This window comes from Leucoraja erinacea, chromosome 28 (genome assembly GCF_028641065.1).
Source record: "Leucoraja erinacea ecotype New England chromosome 28, Leri_hhj_1, whole genome shotgun sequence".
Taxonomy (NCBI): domain Eukaryota; kingdom Metazoa; phylum Chordata; class Chondrichthyes; order Rajiformes; family Rajidae; genus Leucoraja; species Leucoraja erinaceus.
The window spans coordinates 9,888,800-9,908,210 of record NC_073404.1 but is presented as its reverse complement, the minus strand read 5'-3'; the positions used below and the strand labels follow the sequence as shown (position 1 = coordinate 9,908,210).

The window sequence follows — 19,411 nt, the reverse complement described above, 5'->3', positions numbered from 1 at the left end:
TAACGTTATACAACAGTGGTTCATAGATTAAGTACATACGTACATACATACATACATACATATATATAGCCCTCCCTCAGAGGACATCAAGAAAGGCTTGAGAGTAAAGATGAGTTTTAAGTCTCAACTCAAAAGAGTCGATAGAGGGATTTAGGATTAGGATTCAAGTTTAGGATTCAATAAGGATGCACAGATGGGATTTGGTCTTATGACACTTTTCAAGAGGAATAGGGTGAAGGCTTGGGATGCCCTATGATCAGATTCCTGGGATCTGACTGGAATACTGAGTCTGCAACAAGTGGGTTTATTGAGAACCGATTTTTTTTTTTTTTTTAAACTCACTTTGAAATAGGAACAACCTCCAGTACGTCTAGTCCAACAAGTGGATTGTGATTCAGCTGCTTCACGAAGCCACAATCTACAACATACCTGTGATGAAAGAGGCATGGGAAGCAATCATCAGCATCCTGCAGAAGCAGTCACCAGTCAAAAAGTACAATACACATCGCCTGATGATACACAACTTGCAATAAACAGTTGTCCAATTCTGCCAAATATTTTGCATATGCGTGAGCATAAAAACTTTCATTTCCTGATTCCTGCTCTGCTCCCAGCTGTACAATCAGAGATGAAATTCTGTGGGGTTTCCCCCTGAGGTGTATTTTCAACAGAGAATTTTATATCTTTTATATCACTGTCCACAACTCTGGGCTTTCCTGCCAATGAGGTGCCTTTGAAACATGGTCACAAATTTGCCAACAAGCAGCATTCACAGACTGGATAGACTTGGTTTATACTCTCTAGAATTTAGGAGATTGAGAGGGAATCTTATAGAAACTTACAAAATTCTTAAGGGGTTGGACAGGCTAGATGCAGGAAGATTGTTCCCGATGTTAGGGAAGTCCAGGACAAGGGGTCACAGCTTAAGGATAAGGGGGAAATCCTTTAAAAACCGAGATGAGAAGAACTTTTTTCACACAGAGAGTGGTGAATCTCTGGAACTCTCTGCCACAGAGGGTAGTTGAGGCCAGTTCATTGGCTATATTTAAGAGGGAGTTAGATGTGGCCCTTGTGGCTAAGGGGATCAGGGGGTATGGAGAGAAGGCAGGTACGGGATACTGAGTTGGATGATCAGCCATGATCATATTGAATGGCGGTGCAGGCTCGAAGGGCCGAATGGCCTACTCCTGCACCTAATTTCTATGTTTCTATAGGATTCAAAAATAACTAATATAATAAATAATAACTAAATAATCACTTATAATTATGTTGATTGAACGATACCTATTGGTCAGGATTATGGGGACAATCTCACTATGCCCAAACCTTATCAAAATGGTGTCAGATTAAGAAAAGTGGAGGTGCAAGAAGACCTGGGTGTCCTTGTGTATCAGTCACTGAAAGAAAGGATGCAGGTACAGCAGGCAGTAAAGAAAGCAAATGGCATGTTGGCCTTCATAGCGAGAGGAATTGAGTATAGTAGCAAGGAGGTCCTGCTGCAGTTGTACAGAACCCTAGTATTTGTGTGCAGTTTTGGTCTCCTCATTTGAGGAAGGACATTCTTGCTATTGAGGGAGTGCAGCATAGGTTCACCAAGTTAATATCCGAGATGGCGGGACTGACCGATGATCAAATAATGGATCGACTGGGCTTATATTCACTGGAATTTAGAAGGATGAGAGGAGATCTTATGGAAACAAATAAAATTCTTCAGGGATTGGTCGGGCAAGATGCAGGAAAAAATGTCCCGATGTTGGGGAGGTCAGAACCAGGGGTCACAGTTTAAGAATAAGGGGTAGGCCATTTAGGACTGAGATGGGGAAAACCTTTTCATCCAGAGAGTTGTGAATCTGTGGCATTCTCTGCCACAGAAGGCAGTGGTGGCCAATTCACTGGATGTTTTCAAGAGAGTTAGATATAGCTCTTGGGGCTAACAAAATCAAGGGATATGGGGAGAAAGCAGGAACGGGGTACTGGTTTTGGAAAATGCTCACAGTATTTCGGTAGAAAATAATAAACCAAGAGCAAGAATTGGTAGACTGGGACATTGTAACATTTTTAAAATATAAAATGGCACCTCTGTCATTTCTCAGTATTGCACTGAGGTGTCTGACAGAAATGTGTCCAGGTGGACTATGTGCAAAGATACTCTCCCTATTGATGGCTGCCCTGGCAATGCTTAGCAAGTAGACTTATGACCAGAAATTATACAATCATTTTCTGCAAAAGGTTCAGTGGGAAAGCCGCCACTCTGCAAAGAAAGGTGGCACCTAGAGAGAGGCAGTTGCCAGAGACCCTGCTCCTTATCACTTAGGAACTGTGTAGATAATAGGACCAGTCAGGGTAAAGAATTCCTGCTGGGGCCAAATGCACGTCAATGCTTGGTCTGGATGTACAGTTTTTCTGTGACTAAAAGAAAAAAAAAATCACATGATGGCTGGTCACCACTAATCAGTTCCTTGGGAGAGAGCTCAAGATAAGAGCCTAATTAGGGACTGGCAATAACTCCTAGCTTGCACTTTCTTACCTTATTCTGTCAATAGTCAAAGAAGTGGCTGCTATATTAGTAGCAACAATGCATTTCCTGATGTGATGTGGTGCAGGAAGGAAAACCTTTCTTTGCTGATCTGAAGGAAAGAAAACACAGTAAGGACTAAGATAAGAGAACCATGCATATTAATTAAAAGGGCATTCTTACAGTTAGGAAAAAAATACCATTAGTTTAACCATTGGCCTGAAAGAGGCTGCCTGTGCAAAAATGGGAAATGGTATATTTTTCTTTTGAATCATCGAGCAATTATCCATCAGCGAACAAAAGGGTTATTTTTTTAATTTAACACAACCCATCTGCACAGATGCTGGAATGTGTTTTTTTGCACCCAATGTTACCTGTTGACATGGAGCCATAGAGGGGCAGGATGAGCAATCCTTCAACCGATCCATCTCTCACATCATATTGATAATCAATGGATTCTCCTTTCTGGAAAAGCGAGTCACACGCCCGCTCAATCTCAGACTGCCCTGTGCAAACAAAACACCACATTAGCTTCATTGCAAATATGTGGACTCATCAGGCCAGAGTATAGGAGGCCATTTGGCCCATAGCAGCGACGCACAATCTCATTGTCTGTACAGGTGCACAACCTTTTATCCGAAAGCCTTGGGACCAGACACTTGTCGGATTTCGGACATTTTCGGATTTCAGAATGGAAGATTTTTAGCGTAGATTAGGTAGGTAGCGCGGGCGGCTTGAAAAGTCTGGAGCTGCTGCCTCCTCCCGGGTGACTGGGAGAATCATTGCATAAATGTTAGTTAGTTAGTTTGGAGGGATTTTATGTGGTGGTGGTGGAGTCGGGGTGAAGGGGGAAACTTTAATTCTTAGTCCCCTACCTGGTCGGCGACTCCCAACCTCGCGGAGCTAGGGGCTCCGTCCGGCCGCGGGCGGCGCCGGTTGGAGCTCCGACCCCGGCAACTCTACCCCTGGCTGCGAGGCGCTCCAAATCCAGCGCCGCCCGCGGTCGGACGTCCCAGCTCCGGGAATGTCGGGAGTCGGCGGCATCGCAGCGCTGGGATACCAGCGGGAAGCGGGCAATGCCTTACCGGGTCGCCGTGTGGCAAGCTCCGGAACGCTGTGGCCGCCGACACACAACATCGCGGAGCGTCGCTGGATTTGGAGCCGCGGAGCTGGGGGCTCCGTCCGGCCGCGGGCGGCGCCGGTTGGAGCTCCAACCCCGGCAACTCTACCCCTGGCTGCGCGGCTCCGAATCCAGCGACGCTCCGCGAACGTTGGGAGTCGGCGGCCACAGCGCTCCGGAGCTTGCCGCACGGCGACCCGGTAAGGCATTGCCCGCTCCCCGCTGGTTTCCCAGCGCTGCGACGCCGCCGACTCCCGACATTTGCGGAGCTGGGGCGTCAGGCCGCGGGCGGCGCTGGATTTGGAGCGCCTCGCAGCCAGGGGTAGAGTTGCCGGGGTCGGAGCTACAACCGGCGCCGCCCACAGCCCCACCGGCCACAGCGCTGCGGAGCTTACTGCACGGCGACCCGGTAAGGCATTGACCGCTCCCCGCCTCTCCGACCAGGTAGGGGACTAAGAATTAAAGTTTACCCCTTCACCCCCCTTCACATTAAAGCCCTCCAAACTAACTGACTAACATTTAAGCAATGATTTACAGATGTTTAAGCGTCTCCCGGTCTCCAGGGAGGAGGCAGCCGCTACAGTAGTACAGACCTGGGTTGACCGTGGGTCGTTTTGGGTCAAGTTTGGCGCCAAACGCGAGCTTTGGTGCGCAGACGACATCTGAAAAAAATGGCCGGTTTTCGGAGCTTTTCGGTTTCTGGAACACCGGATAAAAGGTTGTGCACCTGTACTTTCTATTATCCTGCAAACTATTCTTCCTCCAGCAACCATCCAACAACCTTATGAATGGAATCAACTCTCACATGTTTCCAGATCTAATGTTCCTATTCCCTGCACTTAATTGAGAACATTTCTCATCCCTTTTGATCTTTTAGAAATGGTTTTACATTTCTGGTCTTTAGTAATTGACAGGCTCCCTAAAGGGAAGAGCTTTTCCTCATCACAATTCGTCACAGAAAGGCATAATCTTTTCACCTAAACATCTCTAATCCAAGAAATTGAGCACTGAATGTTATACAGTATTAGTTATGTTAAAAACATTTTCTTTTTTGGGATCTGCAAACATCTCTGGTGAGGCTGGTATTTATTGCCTCCATCGCCTCACATAGCCAGAGACCTGCGTTCGATCCTGACCTCAGATGCTGTCTGTGTGGAGTTTGCATGTTGACCACAAGAGTTTCCACCGAGTGCTCTGGAGTCCTCCCAAATCCCAAAGATAACTGGCCTCTATAAATTGCCTCGAATGTGTAGAGAGAGGATGAAAAATTGGGATGACATAGTACTAGTGTGAGTGAGTGATCGATGGTCGGGGTGGACTCGGTGGGCCCAAGGGCCTGCTTCCATGCTGTATCTTTCAATCAATTATTCAATCAAATAAACTTATCCAGGCACTTCTGAGGGTCATCTACGTGATGAAGTACTGTGTCATGCTTTCACCAGAATATGGAAGAAAAACACAGTTCTATCCCTCAATGGCATGTTTGAACTATTTGGTTTTCACTGCACAATGGTCTCTTCACCAAAGACCAGAAGAGGTTTACCAGAATGCTGACCAGATTAGTGTATATAAGCTGAACAGATAGATTGGGCAAACGTCAGAGGCTAAGAGGAAACCTGATAGAAGTATATAAAATTATGAGAGGCATAGAAAGGGTAGGGTCAGAACCTTTTTCTCAGTATGGAACGTTAAAGACCAGAGGTCAGTTTTACGGTGAAAAGAAAAAAATGTAAAGGAGATGTGCAGGGCATGTTCTGCTTGACACAGAGAATGGCAGGTGCCTGGAATGTGCTGCCGGAAGTGGTGCTGAAGTTATACAGGACCATAAGTTGACATTGTATCTAAAAAATAGCAACAGCAACACTCCCACAATAGTGGCACGGAAAGAGCTTTTGGAGGCAAGGCAGATAGTTTAACTTGGCACAGAGAGTGTGGGCCAAAGGGCCCTATGTAGTACTGTTCTGTGCTTTATAAAATCCCTTATATGTTTTCAGACATTAAAAAGGCATCCTAAAATTTTGCTATGTGATTTTGCTAAAACGCATGTGAAAAAGAAATAAGTAAAAATTGGAAAACACTTTGAATAACCAAATTAGAGCAAGAAAAAATTAAATTAAAACAAGCATCAGAACAAATTAAAATTTTGCAGCTTGGGAAAATATCACATCCTACACTCCTACACAATATTTCCAATATTGCTGCCACTTTAGCTGTGAAACTGTAATGCGTCTCGGAGTGCGAGACCCAAATAGTTTAGAACCCAGTTTAGCAGCCAGTTGATGCCTCAAGTCACTTTACAGCCAAGATGAAGACATTTTGAAGCATTTTAATTTTCCAGTGTAAGAAAACAGTAGCCAACGTGCAGAGAGCAAGATTCCATAATCAGATGTGGAACACTGAACAGCCCAGCAATGTTTATTCCTATCTAAAAGCCTCTTAAATTTCACTATCGTTAACTTCACCACGTATCTACCTCCACCGCCACCCCTTGCAGCACGTTCCAAGCTCCCACTATGTGTAAAAATAAATGTCCCACACATCGCTATTAAACTCTCCCCCTCTCACCTCATAGTTATGCTCTCGTGTTAAACATTTCCACCCAAAAAGGGTCTGACCGTCTACCCTATCTATGTCATAAGTGACTTTAGTTAAAGAATTAATATTGCCCAGGTTTCGTCAACCTTGAACCTGCTCAAAATTCTGTTATGAAACACGCATCTCAGCGTCAAAGTGTTCAGAGGTGACCAGAGCAAATGTACAGGAATTTGCTGTATGGGGCTACCGCACATAAATTGGCATTAAAAACTGGCAACTAAACATTCTGGCAACTAAACACATTTTGCCTTCAATACGTGGGGAAACAACAGATGGGTTAATCAGCACTGCCAGCCCCTTACCTGTCAAAAACACCAGGATGTCTCCCTCTGACTCATTCATGTGTATGTCCAAAGTGACACTAACAACCTCGGAGAGAGGAACAAGACAATATTACCTCAAACAAACCAGTGCAGATTGGAAAGAATGATCTTGTATTTACCAAATGTTCTATAGTGCATTGCAGCTCATCATTTCAGCAGTAGGTGGCCACTCCCTACAATAAGGTCGAGCAATGAGGACAACTACTTACTGACGTAAATGGTCGGTTTCTCAGAGGACAAATGTCAGCAATAAAAAGGTCTTGTTTCCCCCACCCCCCACAGGGTTATTCTCATTCCAAGGAGATTTGTTGAGATATAGTCAGGCACATCATTTATACCAACCCAAAGGAGACATTAGGACCAGTAATTGTATGTCTGATCGGAGGTTCATTTTAAGATTCATTTTAGCTGAAAAGGGTTAGGAGATTGAGGAAAAGAATTCCAGAGGTTGCAATTTGCCATAGATCGCAAACAACCAATGGAGCAGGATGGTAGTGGAGGATGAACCAGAGTTGGAGGGATGGGAGAACTTTCAATCATCTTCCAAAGGTCGGCGTGAGACTTTTTTTAATGCAACCATAATGCTCAGATTGATTTAGAAACCTCTCCTTTGATCTCCCGCTAGAATACTAGTCTGGGCCAGCTACTCAAGCCATGGAACAAATAGACGCAAGAGTGCTACATATTCAAACATGGCTCCCCCTTCTCTGACACTACAGCCCTGCTCAAATCGGGAACCTGCAGTTTAATGGGACTTTGCTGTGCAATAGGGAGGATGATTAACAATACCTCTTTAACTAATCCCATGCCAAGTTTATCCTTAGGTCCAATCAAGTCACAGAATAATTCCTTGACTGGATAAGTCCTGCCCGACACGTGGAAGATGGGGCAGCCGTAGAGGAATTCTGAGAGTTTTTCTGTCTCCAGCGTGGCTGACATCACCACCACCTTCAAGGGAACCTCGCGCACAGATGGTGTCGTGCTCAGTGCCGACAGGGATTTGAGCAAGCCGAAGAGAATGTCCTGTGGGGAGAAGGGACTTTATTAGAGGGAGAAGCACACAAAACCCTGGCAGACACATTTGGACAGATGTATGGATAGGAAGGATGTAGAGGGATATGAGCCAAATGTAGTCAAATGGGACCAGTCCAGAATGACAACTTGGTCAGTACCCATATTTATACAACATGTACAACTACATTTAAAACACATTTGGACACATACATGGATAGTAAAGGTTTAGAGAGATATGGGCCAGATGTGAGCAGGTGGGACTAGCGTAGATGGGGCATCTTAGTTTGCATGCACGTTGGGTTGAAAGGCATGTTTCCATGCTGTATGTCTCTATGGCTGTAGCATCCATATAGAGAGGAAGTTTGCATCAATGGACCTTCACTGCCCGTGATTCAAAACTCTGGAGTTGATGACTTGGGAGGAACAGTTTCCCACTCATGAAGGATGCCTTGCTGACATTGACTTCAATGGAAAGGTGTCTTTGAAAAGATGTAACAGGAAGAATTCTGCAATTAAAGTACTGTGAATGATATTCATTATGGGTGACTGTTTCTCATGGTAGGAGGGTCAATTAAACAAAAGGACCCAAATTTATGAGTTGCCACTGCTCCTGAGGGGTGTCAGAGGGAAATTAGAGAGGCTTTGCACCAGTCTTATTCTGGGACTCCTGTTACTTAGCAAAATATAGAGATGAGAGATCATTTTTTTTAAAAACAAGCAACTGAGATTTGAAATGTATAGTCTGGAAACATACTCCATGGTGGCTTTAAGAGAGTGTTGGCTAAAAACTCAAGGTGTAAAGTTGTTAGGGAGGGCAAGCAACTGAGTCTAATTGGATAGCTATCCCAGAGACACCAGCATAGGTACGATGAGCCAAATGGCTTTCTGCTGTGCTGTTTTATTCTGGAGGATGGCACTGTTACACAGCTGGTAGCGCTGCTACCTCATAGAGCCAGAGACCAGGGTTTGATCCTGATCTCGGGAGGTGTCTATCTGCAATTTGCGCGTTCTCTCTGAGAGTGTGTTTCCTCCAGATTTGCTCTGGTATAGCAAGTGGATGAGAAAGTGGGATAACATAGAACTGGTGTAAATGGGTGATCGATGGTTGGTGTGGACTCAGTAGGCCAAAGGGCCCGTTTCCAGAGAAATAAACAGGAAATTGAGAAGAGAAATAGCATTAACAAAGTCAGTCAAAATTCACAAGAATGCCAAAGTGTTACTTAACAGTGCTGAGGCTTCTCTCATGGGCCTCATCCAGAACAACAACACTGTACCGATTGAGGCCTGGGTCATGAAGAATTTCTCGCAACAAGCAGCCATCAGTCATGTACTTTATTGTAGTGTCCTGGGGAAAACAGAACCATTGTTATATTAAATTTACGGCTCAGGAGTCCATTCAAGCCAACTGATGCATATTCCTCGAAATCTCCTCCCACTCCACCAAGATATCCTTGTCTGAAGAAGGGTCTCGACCCGAAACGTCGCCCATTCCCTCTGTCCAGAGATGCTGCCTGTCCCACTGAGTTACTCCAGCATTTTTTGTTTACCCTTCTCTTTGTTTCTCCTTCACAGGCTTATCTGATTTGGCAAGGATATATGTTGTGGCTGATTTCATAAGGACCAGAGAAAACATTTAGTCCCATGAGTAAAACATAAATAGTTGGAGTAACTCATTGGGTCAGGCAGCATCTGTAGAGGATATGCAATGTTTCGGGTTGGGAGCCTTCTTCATTTAGCCCCTTGATTCTCCAGGAGTTAAATATCGATTTTGTGGACATCGCAACAAGTGGGGGGGGAGAAAGAAAAACATGTTTTCTTCAGATTTTTTAACATAAAGTAATAATATTTAGGGTAGATAAATACATAAGTTTATATGACTCAGTCGCATAATTATGCCATTCAGCCCATTGAGTCTGCTCTGTCATTTGATCATGGTTAGTTTGTTTTTCTCTCAACCCCATTCTCCTGCCATCTTCCCATGACACCCTTACTAATCAAGAACGTATCAATCTGAATTTTAAAGATACCCGATGACTTAGCCACCACAGCCATCTGTGGCAATGAATTCCACAGATTCCACCCTCTGGCTAAAGAAATTCCATCTGCTCATCCGTATTTCTAAAGGTACGCCCTTTTACGACGCTCCCACTACTGGAAACCATTTCTGCATCACATTTTGTCTGCATCTCTCCTACTCTGAAAAGCGGGCAGAGTAGGAGAGATGCAGACAAAATGACATGGAGAAATACATAGTCAAAATGTCACAGGCAGGCAGATCTGCACATAGACAAAGCAAGCGTTATAAATAATCAATCAGCTTTCAAGGCCAGGGCTGCACACAGCCTACAACCCAGGTCCAATTTCAGCCACCTTGTGACTGACTGCATAGAGCCTCCAATGCAAACATCCTTCACATTGAACCATTGACACCATGACCGACTCACTGGTGACCTCTCACCTCAGAGGTGCAGTCGTCGAAGCGCACCTGGTAACCCACTGTCCGCCCCGGGTTACAGCCCATCTCCTCAGCCACTCTCAGGGCCACCGAAATGGCAGCCACTCGCCGGGGCTGCGTCACCCCAATCAGCCCACACCGTCCGAGTCCTGCAAGGGAAAAGGGAAACTTAAAGCAGAAAGACTTAGCCCGCCCTTGTCCTCTCCCCGGCCCAGAAAACATTTAACCCCTGCATATATAAATAACTTGAGCCTAAATGTAGATGGGTTGGTGAGTGTGTCGGAAGGAACTGCAGATGCTGGTTTAAGCTGAAGATAGACGCAAAAAGCTAGGTCTCGACCCGAAATATCCCCTATTCCTCATCTCCAGAGATGCTGTATGACCCACTGAGTTACTCCAGCTTTTTGTGTCTATGTTGGGTTTATAAGTTTGCTGACACTAAAATTGGAGGAGTTGCACAGTGAGGAAATCTGTCAGAGATACAGCGGAATATAAATCAGCTGCAGAAATGGGTGGAGAAATGGCTGATTCCAAGCATGTGTGAGGTGTTGGTTGTTGGGACATTAAATGTAAGGAGAGAGTAGACTGTTAATGGCAAGACCCTAACAGTATTGATGTGCAGAGGGATCTTGGAGTCCAATTTAATCGCTCACTGAAGGTGGTAGCATGAGTAGATAGGGAGTAAAGCAGAAGTTTAATATGCTTTCCTTCATTGCTAGGGGCATTGAGTATAAGAGTCAGGAAATCATGATGCAACTCTCTGAGTCTTTGGTTAGGTCGCATTTGGAGTGATCAGTGCAGTTTTTGTCACCTCCATTACCCAGGAAGGATGTGGTGGCTTTGGAGGATGTAGAGATTTCCCATAATACAGACGGAATTAGCGGGCTCCCGCTACAAGGAAAGGTCGGATAGATTTGGATTGTTTTCTCTCCAATTTATAGAAACTGTTCCATAATCTATTGAATACTATTGACTTCACCCTTGCCCTATATATCTCAGACCTAACTGCCGCTGCAGCTTCCTACTGAACAGGTGTGCACTCAACAGTATCCAAGATGGGGCAATGGTGTACAGGTAAACCTCGCTTAATGCTGCCCGCATAGCGCTGCTTTGTTATAGAGCTCTTTCAAATTGGAGCCTTATTCCTCCAGTCACGCCTTGGCTTAAATGAATGTCGGGCACGTAACAGGTAGTATGGAGGTGCTTTTGAACCGTGACAGAGACATAGTTGTCAGACGGTGTCGCTGTGTAGTGGTGTATCAGGGGCCGTGGCGACTGTGTCTGTGGATCCTTCTGCTGGGCAAGGACGGGTGATTTTCCCCGTGCAAGGGGCTGGATTTGCTAGCGCCTGAAGCTGGTGGAGTATTCTACCGGGTAAGTGCGGGTGATCTTCCTGGGCGATTTGCACACACAGGAGTGCAAGGAACAAGATTTCCCAGCTCCTAGGAGTCTCCAGGCACCTACTGCCGGGTATGAGCAGCTCATTTACCCATTAAGGTTCAGGTGGGTATAGGTTCATACATCACTGGGTTAATATTTTGCTGTTCCCCTGGTTAAATATATTGCTGGGCATATATCTAATGGGCACAGAGTCTGAAGACGAAGAGACCCAAAACGTCACCCATTCCTTCTCTCCAGAGATGCTGCCTGTCCCACTGAGTTACTCCAGCATTTTATATCTACCTATTGCTGGGCATAGTCGGATTATGGTTTAGGAGTTCTCTGGTTAGGATTGGGTGATTCTTGTGCAGAATACCAGGTGCTGGAGTAACTCAGTGGGTCAGGTACATCCCTGGAGTGGTTTGTTGGATTTGCAAAGGGGAATCAAAGTTCCAGTTGGGAAATCCATGTTTTATATCTCTTTTTATACTGGAGTCAGGAATGGAATAAGCGAGTTAAAAATAACTTATCAGGATTGCATCTTATCTATGCCAGACCCCATAGAAAGCGTTCATTTAGCACTTCTTTCTTGTAGGAATGTATCTAAAGCACTAATTGAGGTATTACTACACTTGCTTTGGATTGGAATGGCCACACGGGATTCCTGCACATTCTGCATACTCCTTGGATGCAATCAGCTCTCAACATCCCAGATGATCCCGAGTATTCAGACTGTTAATCCCCAAGCATTTCTAGGAAGTTATTTTCGTCTTCTTTCATTAAGACGTTATTAAAAGTAAGACTTTCATTAAAAGTATTTCTTTAATTACTCTTAATTTCTTTATTGCATGTTATAAAATTTCCATTTTTAATCTAATTAATCTGTCTTGACTTTTTTTTTAATATTTGAACAAATGTTTACAGTTTGCATTACTTTCATTGCAATATGCTGATGGTCTATTTTTACTGATCCCAACACTTATGGTTGCTTCAAGTCTACTTTGGATCTAATACTATCCATAATCAAGGGATATGGGGAAAAGCAGGAACGGGGTACTGATTCTGGATGGTCAGCCATTATCATATTGAATGGCTGTGCTGGATCGAAGGGCCGAATGGCCTACTCCCACACCTATTTTCTATGTTTCTATAAATTTTTGCACAAACAGTGCTGGGATCACTTATCCTTTTGTATTTTTGGACCAGAAGGGAATACATGATGTGCATTCTTTCCTATATATCAGTAACAACAAATCCATCATCATGCCTTTCAACAAAGCTGCTCACTTTTTCTTGGCCAGCTCATCGTAATTTTTTTTTAAATGTTGGGATATAAGATCCTAGATTGGTCTCAAGCCCCAATGACCTTCAACAAGCACAACTTCTCAGAGAGATGTATAAAATTATAAGGGAAATAGATACGATAAATGCAGCCTTTTATCCTGGGTAGGAAACATCAAGAACCAGGAGGACAGGTGTGAGGGACAAGATTTAACAGGAACCTGAGCACCAAATTCCCATTTAGAAGGTGGTGTTGATATGGAACGATCTGCCACAATATATAGTTGAGGTAGGTACAATAACAGCATTTAAAAGACATTTGTATTCCATAAATTGAAGTAAAGTGTCATTCTCCTCTACACCACTGTAGATATTGGACTTTCTCTGGAACAGATGCCCTATGCAGATAATTATATTATGCAGTCTGTATTGCTCCCTTCCCTCTACCTATTGAGTTTGATTTCAATGTATTTATGTATCGCATTATTTGATTTGGCTGAATAATATGCAAAACAAAGCTATTTGCAGGTACATGTGACTATCAGTATATGTGACAATAATAGACATAAACATGGATAGAAAAAGTTTAGAGGGAAATGGGCCAAACGCTGGCAAATGGGAGCAGCTTAGATGAGGGTGAACGAGTTTGTCCAAATGGTTTATTTGCCTGCTATGTGGTCATCACATGCTTGTATTCTATTGGCCTCGGGCTGGGACGTCTGTGGACACACGGCAGATGCTGGAAGCCAAAACAAAGCACTAGAGGACCTGTCCCGCTGAGTTACTCCAGTATTTTGCATCTATCTTTGGTGCAAACCAAAGATCTTATAGCTATAAGATCTTTGATGTAAACAGTTCCGTGCTGCACACTGGAGGAGCTCAGCACGTGTGGACGCAGAGGGGTGGGCGAGACCCCACGGGCATGAGCTCCCGGGGGGATGGCCGGGGCCCTGCGGGCGGCAATGGGGGGCTCCCAGACTTGTCGGGGCTCCCCGGGCCCGGCCTCACCTGCGCAATGCAGAAACTGCGGGAGCTGAGTGCTTTTCCCGCTGCCTGTCTCTCCGCTCACGATGAGGAACGGGTGGTCCCTGACCGCCTGGACCAGCTGCTCCCTGTGCCGCCAAATGGGCAGCGACTCAGGCCGTGGCCCGGTCGATCCCTCTGCTCCCCTGCGCTCTCGGGGCATCCTCCCTCGGCCTCGGCCTAGGCCTGGGCCGGGCCCAGTCTCCTGCACTCCCTCCTGCTGCCTGCCGGTCGCCGAGAGCTGGAGTCGCTGCCCCAGGCTCGCTGTGTCAAGCCGTGAACGTCAGCACGCCGCGCCCGGTGACGTACACACGTCTTGATCCGTGGCGCCACCCAGAGCCGAGGGAGTTTCCCTGGGGAACGCTGCGCTGCGGGTTTCTGCTCCCCTGCGCCCTCTCCTGCCTTGTGGCGAAATAGCAGTCTCAGCAACCACTGTGTCGAATCCAACTCCTGGCATTGATAAACACAAAATGCTGGAGTAACTCAGCGGGACAGGCAGCATTTCTGGAAGGAATGCGTGACGGTTCGGGTCGAGACTCCTCTTCAGACTTTATGCCCAGCAATATATCTAACCGGGGGAACAGCAAAATATTAACCCAGTGTAGCATGAACGATACCCACCTAAACTTTAAATGAGCATGTTATGAGTCCCACCAGCTGTTTGACAGCAGACACAAAGAATTGCAGATGCTGGAATCTTAAACAAAACACAAAGCGCTGGAGTAACTTAGCTTGTCAAGCAGCATCTGTGAAGGAAATGGATAGGCAATGTTTTGGATTGGGTTAGCTGGGCTCATCTGAGAGTGAAGACCATCCATATCAATAGATTCATAGTCATAGAGTGATACACGCCCATATCCCTCCAAACCTATCCTATCAATGTACCTGATTAACTGTTTCTTAAATGTTGGGATAGTCCCTGCCTCAACTACCTCCTCTGGCAGCTTGCTCCATTTCCCCACCACCCTTTGTGTGAAAAGGGTACCCCTCAGATTCCTATTATATATTTTCCCTTTCACTTTGAATCTATGTTCTCTTGTCCTCGATTCGCCTATTCTAGGCAAAAGACTGTGCATCTACCTGATCTATTCCTCTCATGATTGTATACACCTCTAGAAGCTCACCACTCATCCTGCTGCGCTCCAAAGAATAGTCCCAGTCTACTCAACCTCCCCCTATAGCTCAGACCCTCTAGTCCTGCCAATATTCTCGTAAATCTTTTCTGTACCCTTTCCAGATTGAAAACATCTTTCCTATAAAATGGAGCCCAGAACTGAACACAATACTCTAAATGCAGTCTCACAAACGTCTTATACAACTGCAATATGACCTCCCAACTTACAGAATAATGAAAGGCATAGAGTGGATGTGGAAAGGATGTTTCCACTGATGGGAAAGTCTAGGACCAGAGGTCATAGCCTCAGAATTAAAGGTCGCTCTTTTAGAAAGGAGGTGATGAGGAACGTCTTTAGTCAGAGGGTAGTTCATCTATGGAACTCATTGCCACAGAGGGCTGTGGAGGTCAAGTCAGTGGATGTTTTTAAGGCAGAGATTAGAACGGATGTCAAGGGTTATGGGGAGAAGGCAGGAAAATGGGATTGGGAGGCAGAGATTAGCCATGATTGAATGGCAGAGTAGACTCAATGGGCCGAATGGCCAAATTCTACTCCCAATAACTTGTGAATTTGTGAACTTCTATACTCAATACTCTGACTGATGAAGACCAATGTGCCAAATGCCTTTTTGACCAACCTATCTATCTGCGATTTCACCTTCAAGGAACCATGGACGTGCACTCTTAGATCCCTCTGCTCTACAACACTCACCAGAACCCTACTATTCACTGTGTAGGTCCTGCCCATTTTAGACTTCCCAAAATGCAACACCTCACATTTCTCTGTATTCAATTCCAAATAAGCACCTAACAATATCAAATCCACTCTACCCAAGCCTTTCACTATTCTGTATGTTTCAATGAGCCCCCCCCCCAGTCTTCTAAACTCCAGTGAGTACAGGCCCAGTGCCGTGAAATGCTCATCATATGTTAACCTACACATTCCTGGGACCATTCTTGTGAACCTCCTCTGGACCCTCTGCAGAGCCAGCACATCTTTCCTCAGATATGGTGCCCAAAACTGCTCTCAATATTCCAAATGCAGCCTGACCAGCGCCTTATGGAGCCTCAGCATTACGTCCTTGTTTTATTTAATACACAAGCCCTCTCAAAATAAATGCTAGCATTGCATTTGCTTTATTTACTACCGATTCGACTTGCAGATTAACTTTTGGGGAATCCTGCACCAGCACTCCCAAGTCCCTTTGCACCTCCGATTTCTGGATTCTCTCTCCATTTAGAAAACAATCTATGCCTTTATTCCCTACTATCAAAATGCATGACTCCACACTTTGCTACACTATATTCCTTCTGCACTTCTGTGCCCACTCTCCCAACCTATCCAAATCCTTCTGCATGAGTCATTGCTTTCTCTACACTACCTGCCCTTCCACCTATTTGCTCCTATGTTCCCTTGTTGTTAGGTTTAATAAAAGCAGATCCTGTGAAACCTTCTTTGGGGGTTAATAATTAATGCAAAAGGATTTTTAAAATTGTGCTGTCCCACCGCAGTCCTTAAACAGTTTAAATAATCCAAATATTGGTATTTTACATAATCCACAGATGACCACTATTACAAAATCATCCAAACTACAAAGTTCTGACCCTTATTTACTTTGGATTCCACTCACGGTCATTGCCAAGTCCAAAGGTCTGGAGAGAGTTGGGTGGTCGCAATGGTTACTCTGTAATCCTTCAGTGAGTGAGAGTATTGAGCTCCATTTAAAGGAGTCTTTTCAATGATGTTAATGTCAAAAGGCTGCTTGAGCCTGCTCCAACATTCACTAAAATAACAGCTGTTCATCTAAGTCTAGTTTACATTCCTTTTCTATCCACAAAATGACTGAATGCCTTATCGCACTCGCTGAGCCAAAGAATTCCAAACATGTGTAATTCTTTCTCATCTCAGTCTTAAATGCCAAACCTTACCCTTGGATAATGATCTTCACCTTTCAACCAGCCAGTGGCAACAACCTTCCCCGCCTTTGTGCATTCTCAATTTTCAAGTAATGTGCCTCCTTTTCTCCTGTCCCCACACAATCCTGGTGCACATACATTTCTCCCACCACCCCAGTCACCCTGCTCTTTTCCCTCATCATACACTGGCTTTACATTTCTCTTCTTTCCTAATCTGGCTCATTTGGTCTCCTTTTTATCTCTAGACTTTGTCACTAACTACACCCATCTGCTAATCACCCCTTCCCTTCACTTGTGCAGGCATTTTTTTTTAAACATGGGGAGTTTGGTGCTTGGAATGTGCTGCCAGGGGTGATGGTGGAGGAATATACAGTAGCATTTCAGAGGCTCATATGACGGGACTGAACGGATATTGATCACACACAAGCAGAGGAGATTCGTTTATCTTGGCACCATGTGGGCCTGTTCCTGTGCTGTGTTATGCTTCCTAGTTGTATACCTAGTTGTATACCCGCTGACCTCTGAACAAGAAGTCAGTTTCAGAAGAGGAGCTTGCAAATTCGGGACAGAGATGAAAATAATTGTTTCTACTTTTGAGAACGTTTGCAATTCTCCATCCAAGAAGGTTGTGGTGGCTCAAACACAGAATATTCAAGTCCAGAAATTGATAGGCCTTTAGCTGGGAAGGAAATCACTTGTACATAGCGGTACAAGAGGCTACAATCCGGAGTAATAAACAGACTGCGGGAGGAACTCAACATATGTGGAGGGAATGGGATAGGCGACGTTTCGGTTCGGAACTCCAGCCTGACGAATAATCCTGACCTGAAACGTCGACCGTCCATTCCATCCACAGATGCAGCCTGACTCAGTGGGTTCCTCCAGCACTTTTGCTCGAGATTCCAGCATCTGCGGCCTCTTGTATTTCTCTAATTTCTCATGACGTGGTTTCTTGTCGACTTTTGCGAATGCTTCTGGAATGGCTTTCGACGGTAAGAATACCATGCCAGCGGATGCTGTTGTACCCCGACCTTGTCGAACAGGCACAAAAAATGACAATGGGTCGTTCAGGGATATACGGCGACGCGAGTCTCCCTCCACCAGAGGTCTCTAGTTGCCCACATTATCAGCAGAAGGAACATCGGAATGGATGAAGACACAGGAGACTGTAGATGCTGGAATCCTGACCAAAACACAAAGTTTTGGTGGAACTCATGTGGACAGGTAGCTCCGAGTCCCTCTAGCACTTCGTGTTTTGCATTGGAATTGATGGATTTTACTGAGGAAACTGTGGCTTCTCTCCCCGTTTGGTCAGTGAATGCGTGTCCCGTTCGAGAGATCACGGAGAAGTGATACAATCCTCCACCAGAGAACGATCCAGAACAAGTGACAACAGTTTAAATTCGAGCGAGGCGCTTTAGACTGAAACTCTCTCCGCACCAGCCCTCCGACAGCGCGGCGCTCCCTCTGGCACTCTCCCTTCAACATCTCTCGGGTATGCAATGAGGATTGAACCACAATGATGAAGACTTGTTGCTAAATATAGAAACAAGAAACTGCAGGTGCTGGTTCAACATAAAATACACAAAATGCTGCAGTAACTCTTGGGGCCAGGCAGCATTCCTGGAGAAGGGTACCAGCCCGAAACGTCACGTATCCATGATCGCCAGGGATGCTGCCTGACCCGCTCAGTTACTCCAGCATTCGTGACTTCCTCTTCTTCTATGTAGTGTTTTTTGGCAGTTGGCAAACAACTTTTTTGGTGCATTACCGCCACCAACTGGCATGGAGTGTGGATCAAACAACACCATTACATATACTAATAACCTATATCCTTCCGAACAAATTGGTTACCCTAAGAAAAAGCAACAGGATTTGATAGCACTTATATGAACTCCCTTGCAAAATATCTACCAAATCAAATTGTACTCTTTCTTTTCTGAACTGCTCACTCATCCGTCCTCTCTCCTCCTCATACCTCTCACAATGTACAATGACATGCTCTATTGTCTCTTCTTGCCCACAGTATTCACATCTGCCTGTATTATGCTTGCCTATTATAAAAAGTGTACTGTTCAGACCAGTGTGTCCAAATCTAATTCTTGAAATTACTGTCTCCTCTTTTCTGTTTTTTCCTGCACATCTCATTTCTCCCACTTTCCTCTGGACTCTGTAGAACCACCGTCCTTTCTCTTTCCGCTCTTCCTCCCATTGCTTTTGCCATCTTTCCTTCAGTCTTTGCTTAATAATGTCTTTGATTTCAGTTTTACCTATGTTAATACTTAAATCAATCTTACTTCTTTTTGTTACCTCTTTTGCTACCTTATCTGCCATTTCGTTTCCTCTAATGCCAATGTATGCTGGTACCCATAAAAATATGACTGTAAGCCCCATCATTTGAATTCTGAATAGTGTTTGTTGTATTTCAATCAAAATGTCTGGTCTACTGTCTGAATGGCTGTGCTGTAAACTCTTTATTGCTAAACTTGAATCTGAACAAATAACTGTCCTTAAAGGCCTAGTATCCTCGACCCACTGTACCACTAACAATATTGCAATCATTTCACCTGTGTATACTGAGACCTCATTATTGATCCTCTTCCCTACTTTGATGTGAAATTCTGGTACAGTAAATGCTACTCCTACTTTATCTACTGAATCTTTTGATGTATCT

The 19,411-nt window shown here is 44.8% G+C and overlaps 1 protein-coding gene across 2 annotated transcripts in view; it reads right to left on the bottom strand.

The window, feature by feature from the left end:
- Positions 1-17,720, bottom strand: part of dhx40 (DEAH (Asp-Glu-Ala-His) box polypeptide 40) — a 33,634-nt gene extending 15,914 nt beyond the window's left edge. The window contains exons 1-8 of one of the 2 annotated variants that reach the window (XM_055657682.1): positions 17,563-17,720; positions 10,026-10,171; positions 8,793-8,912; positions 7,343-7,576; positions 6,533-6,599; positions 2,890-3,021; positions 2,528-2,627; positions 343-429 (exon numbers count right to left, since the gene is read on the bottom strand). In XM_055657682.1, the coding sequence (XP_055513657.1) occupies positions 343-429; positions 2,528-2,627; positions 2,890-3,021; positions 6,533-6,599; positions 7,343-7,576; positions 8,793-8,912; positions 10,026-10,171; positions 17,563-17,587 (911 nt within the window). In that variant the 5' untranslated portion in view covers positions 17,588-17,720. Of the gene's footprint in view, positions 1-342; positions 430-2,527; positions 2,628-2,889; positions 3,022-6,532; positions 6,600-7,342; positions 7,577-8,792; positions 8,913-10,025; positions 10,172-13,691; positions 13,975-17,562 lie in introns of those variants that run through there. The other variant, XM_055657681.1, reaches the window with a different exon arrangement.
- Between the last annotated feature and the right edge of the window lie 1,691 nt (positions 17,721-19,411).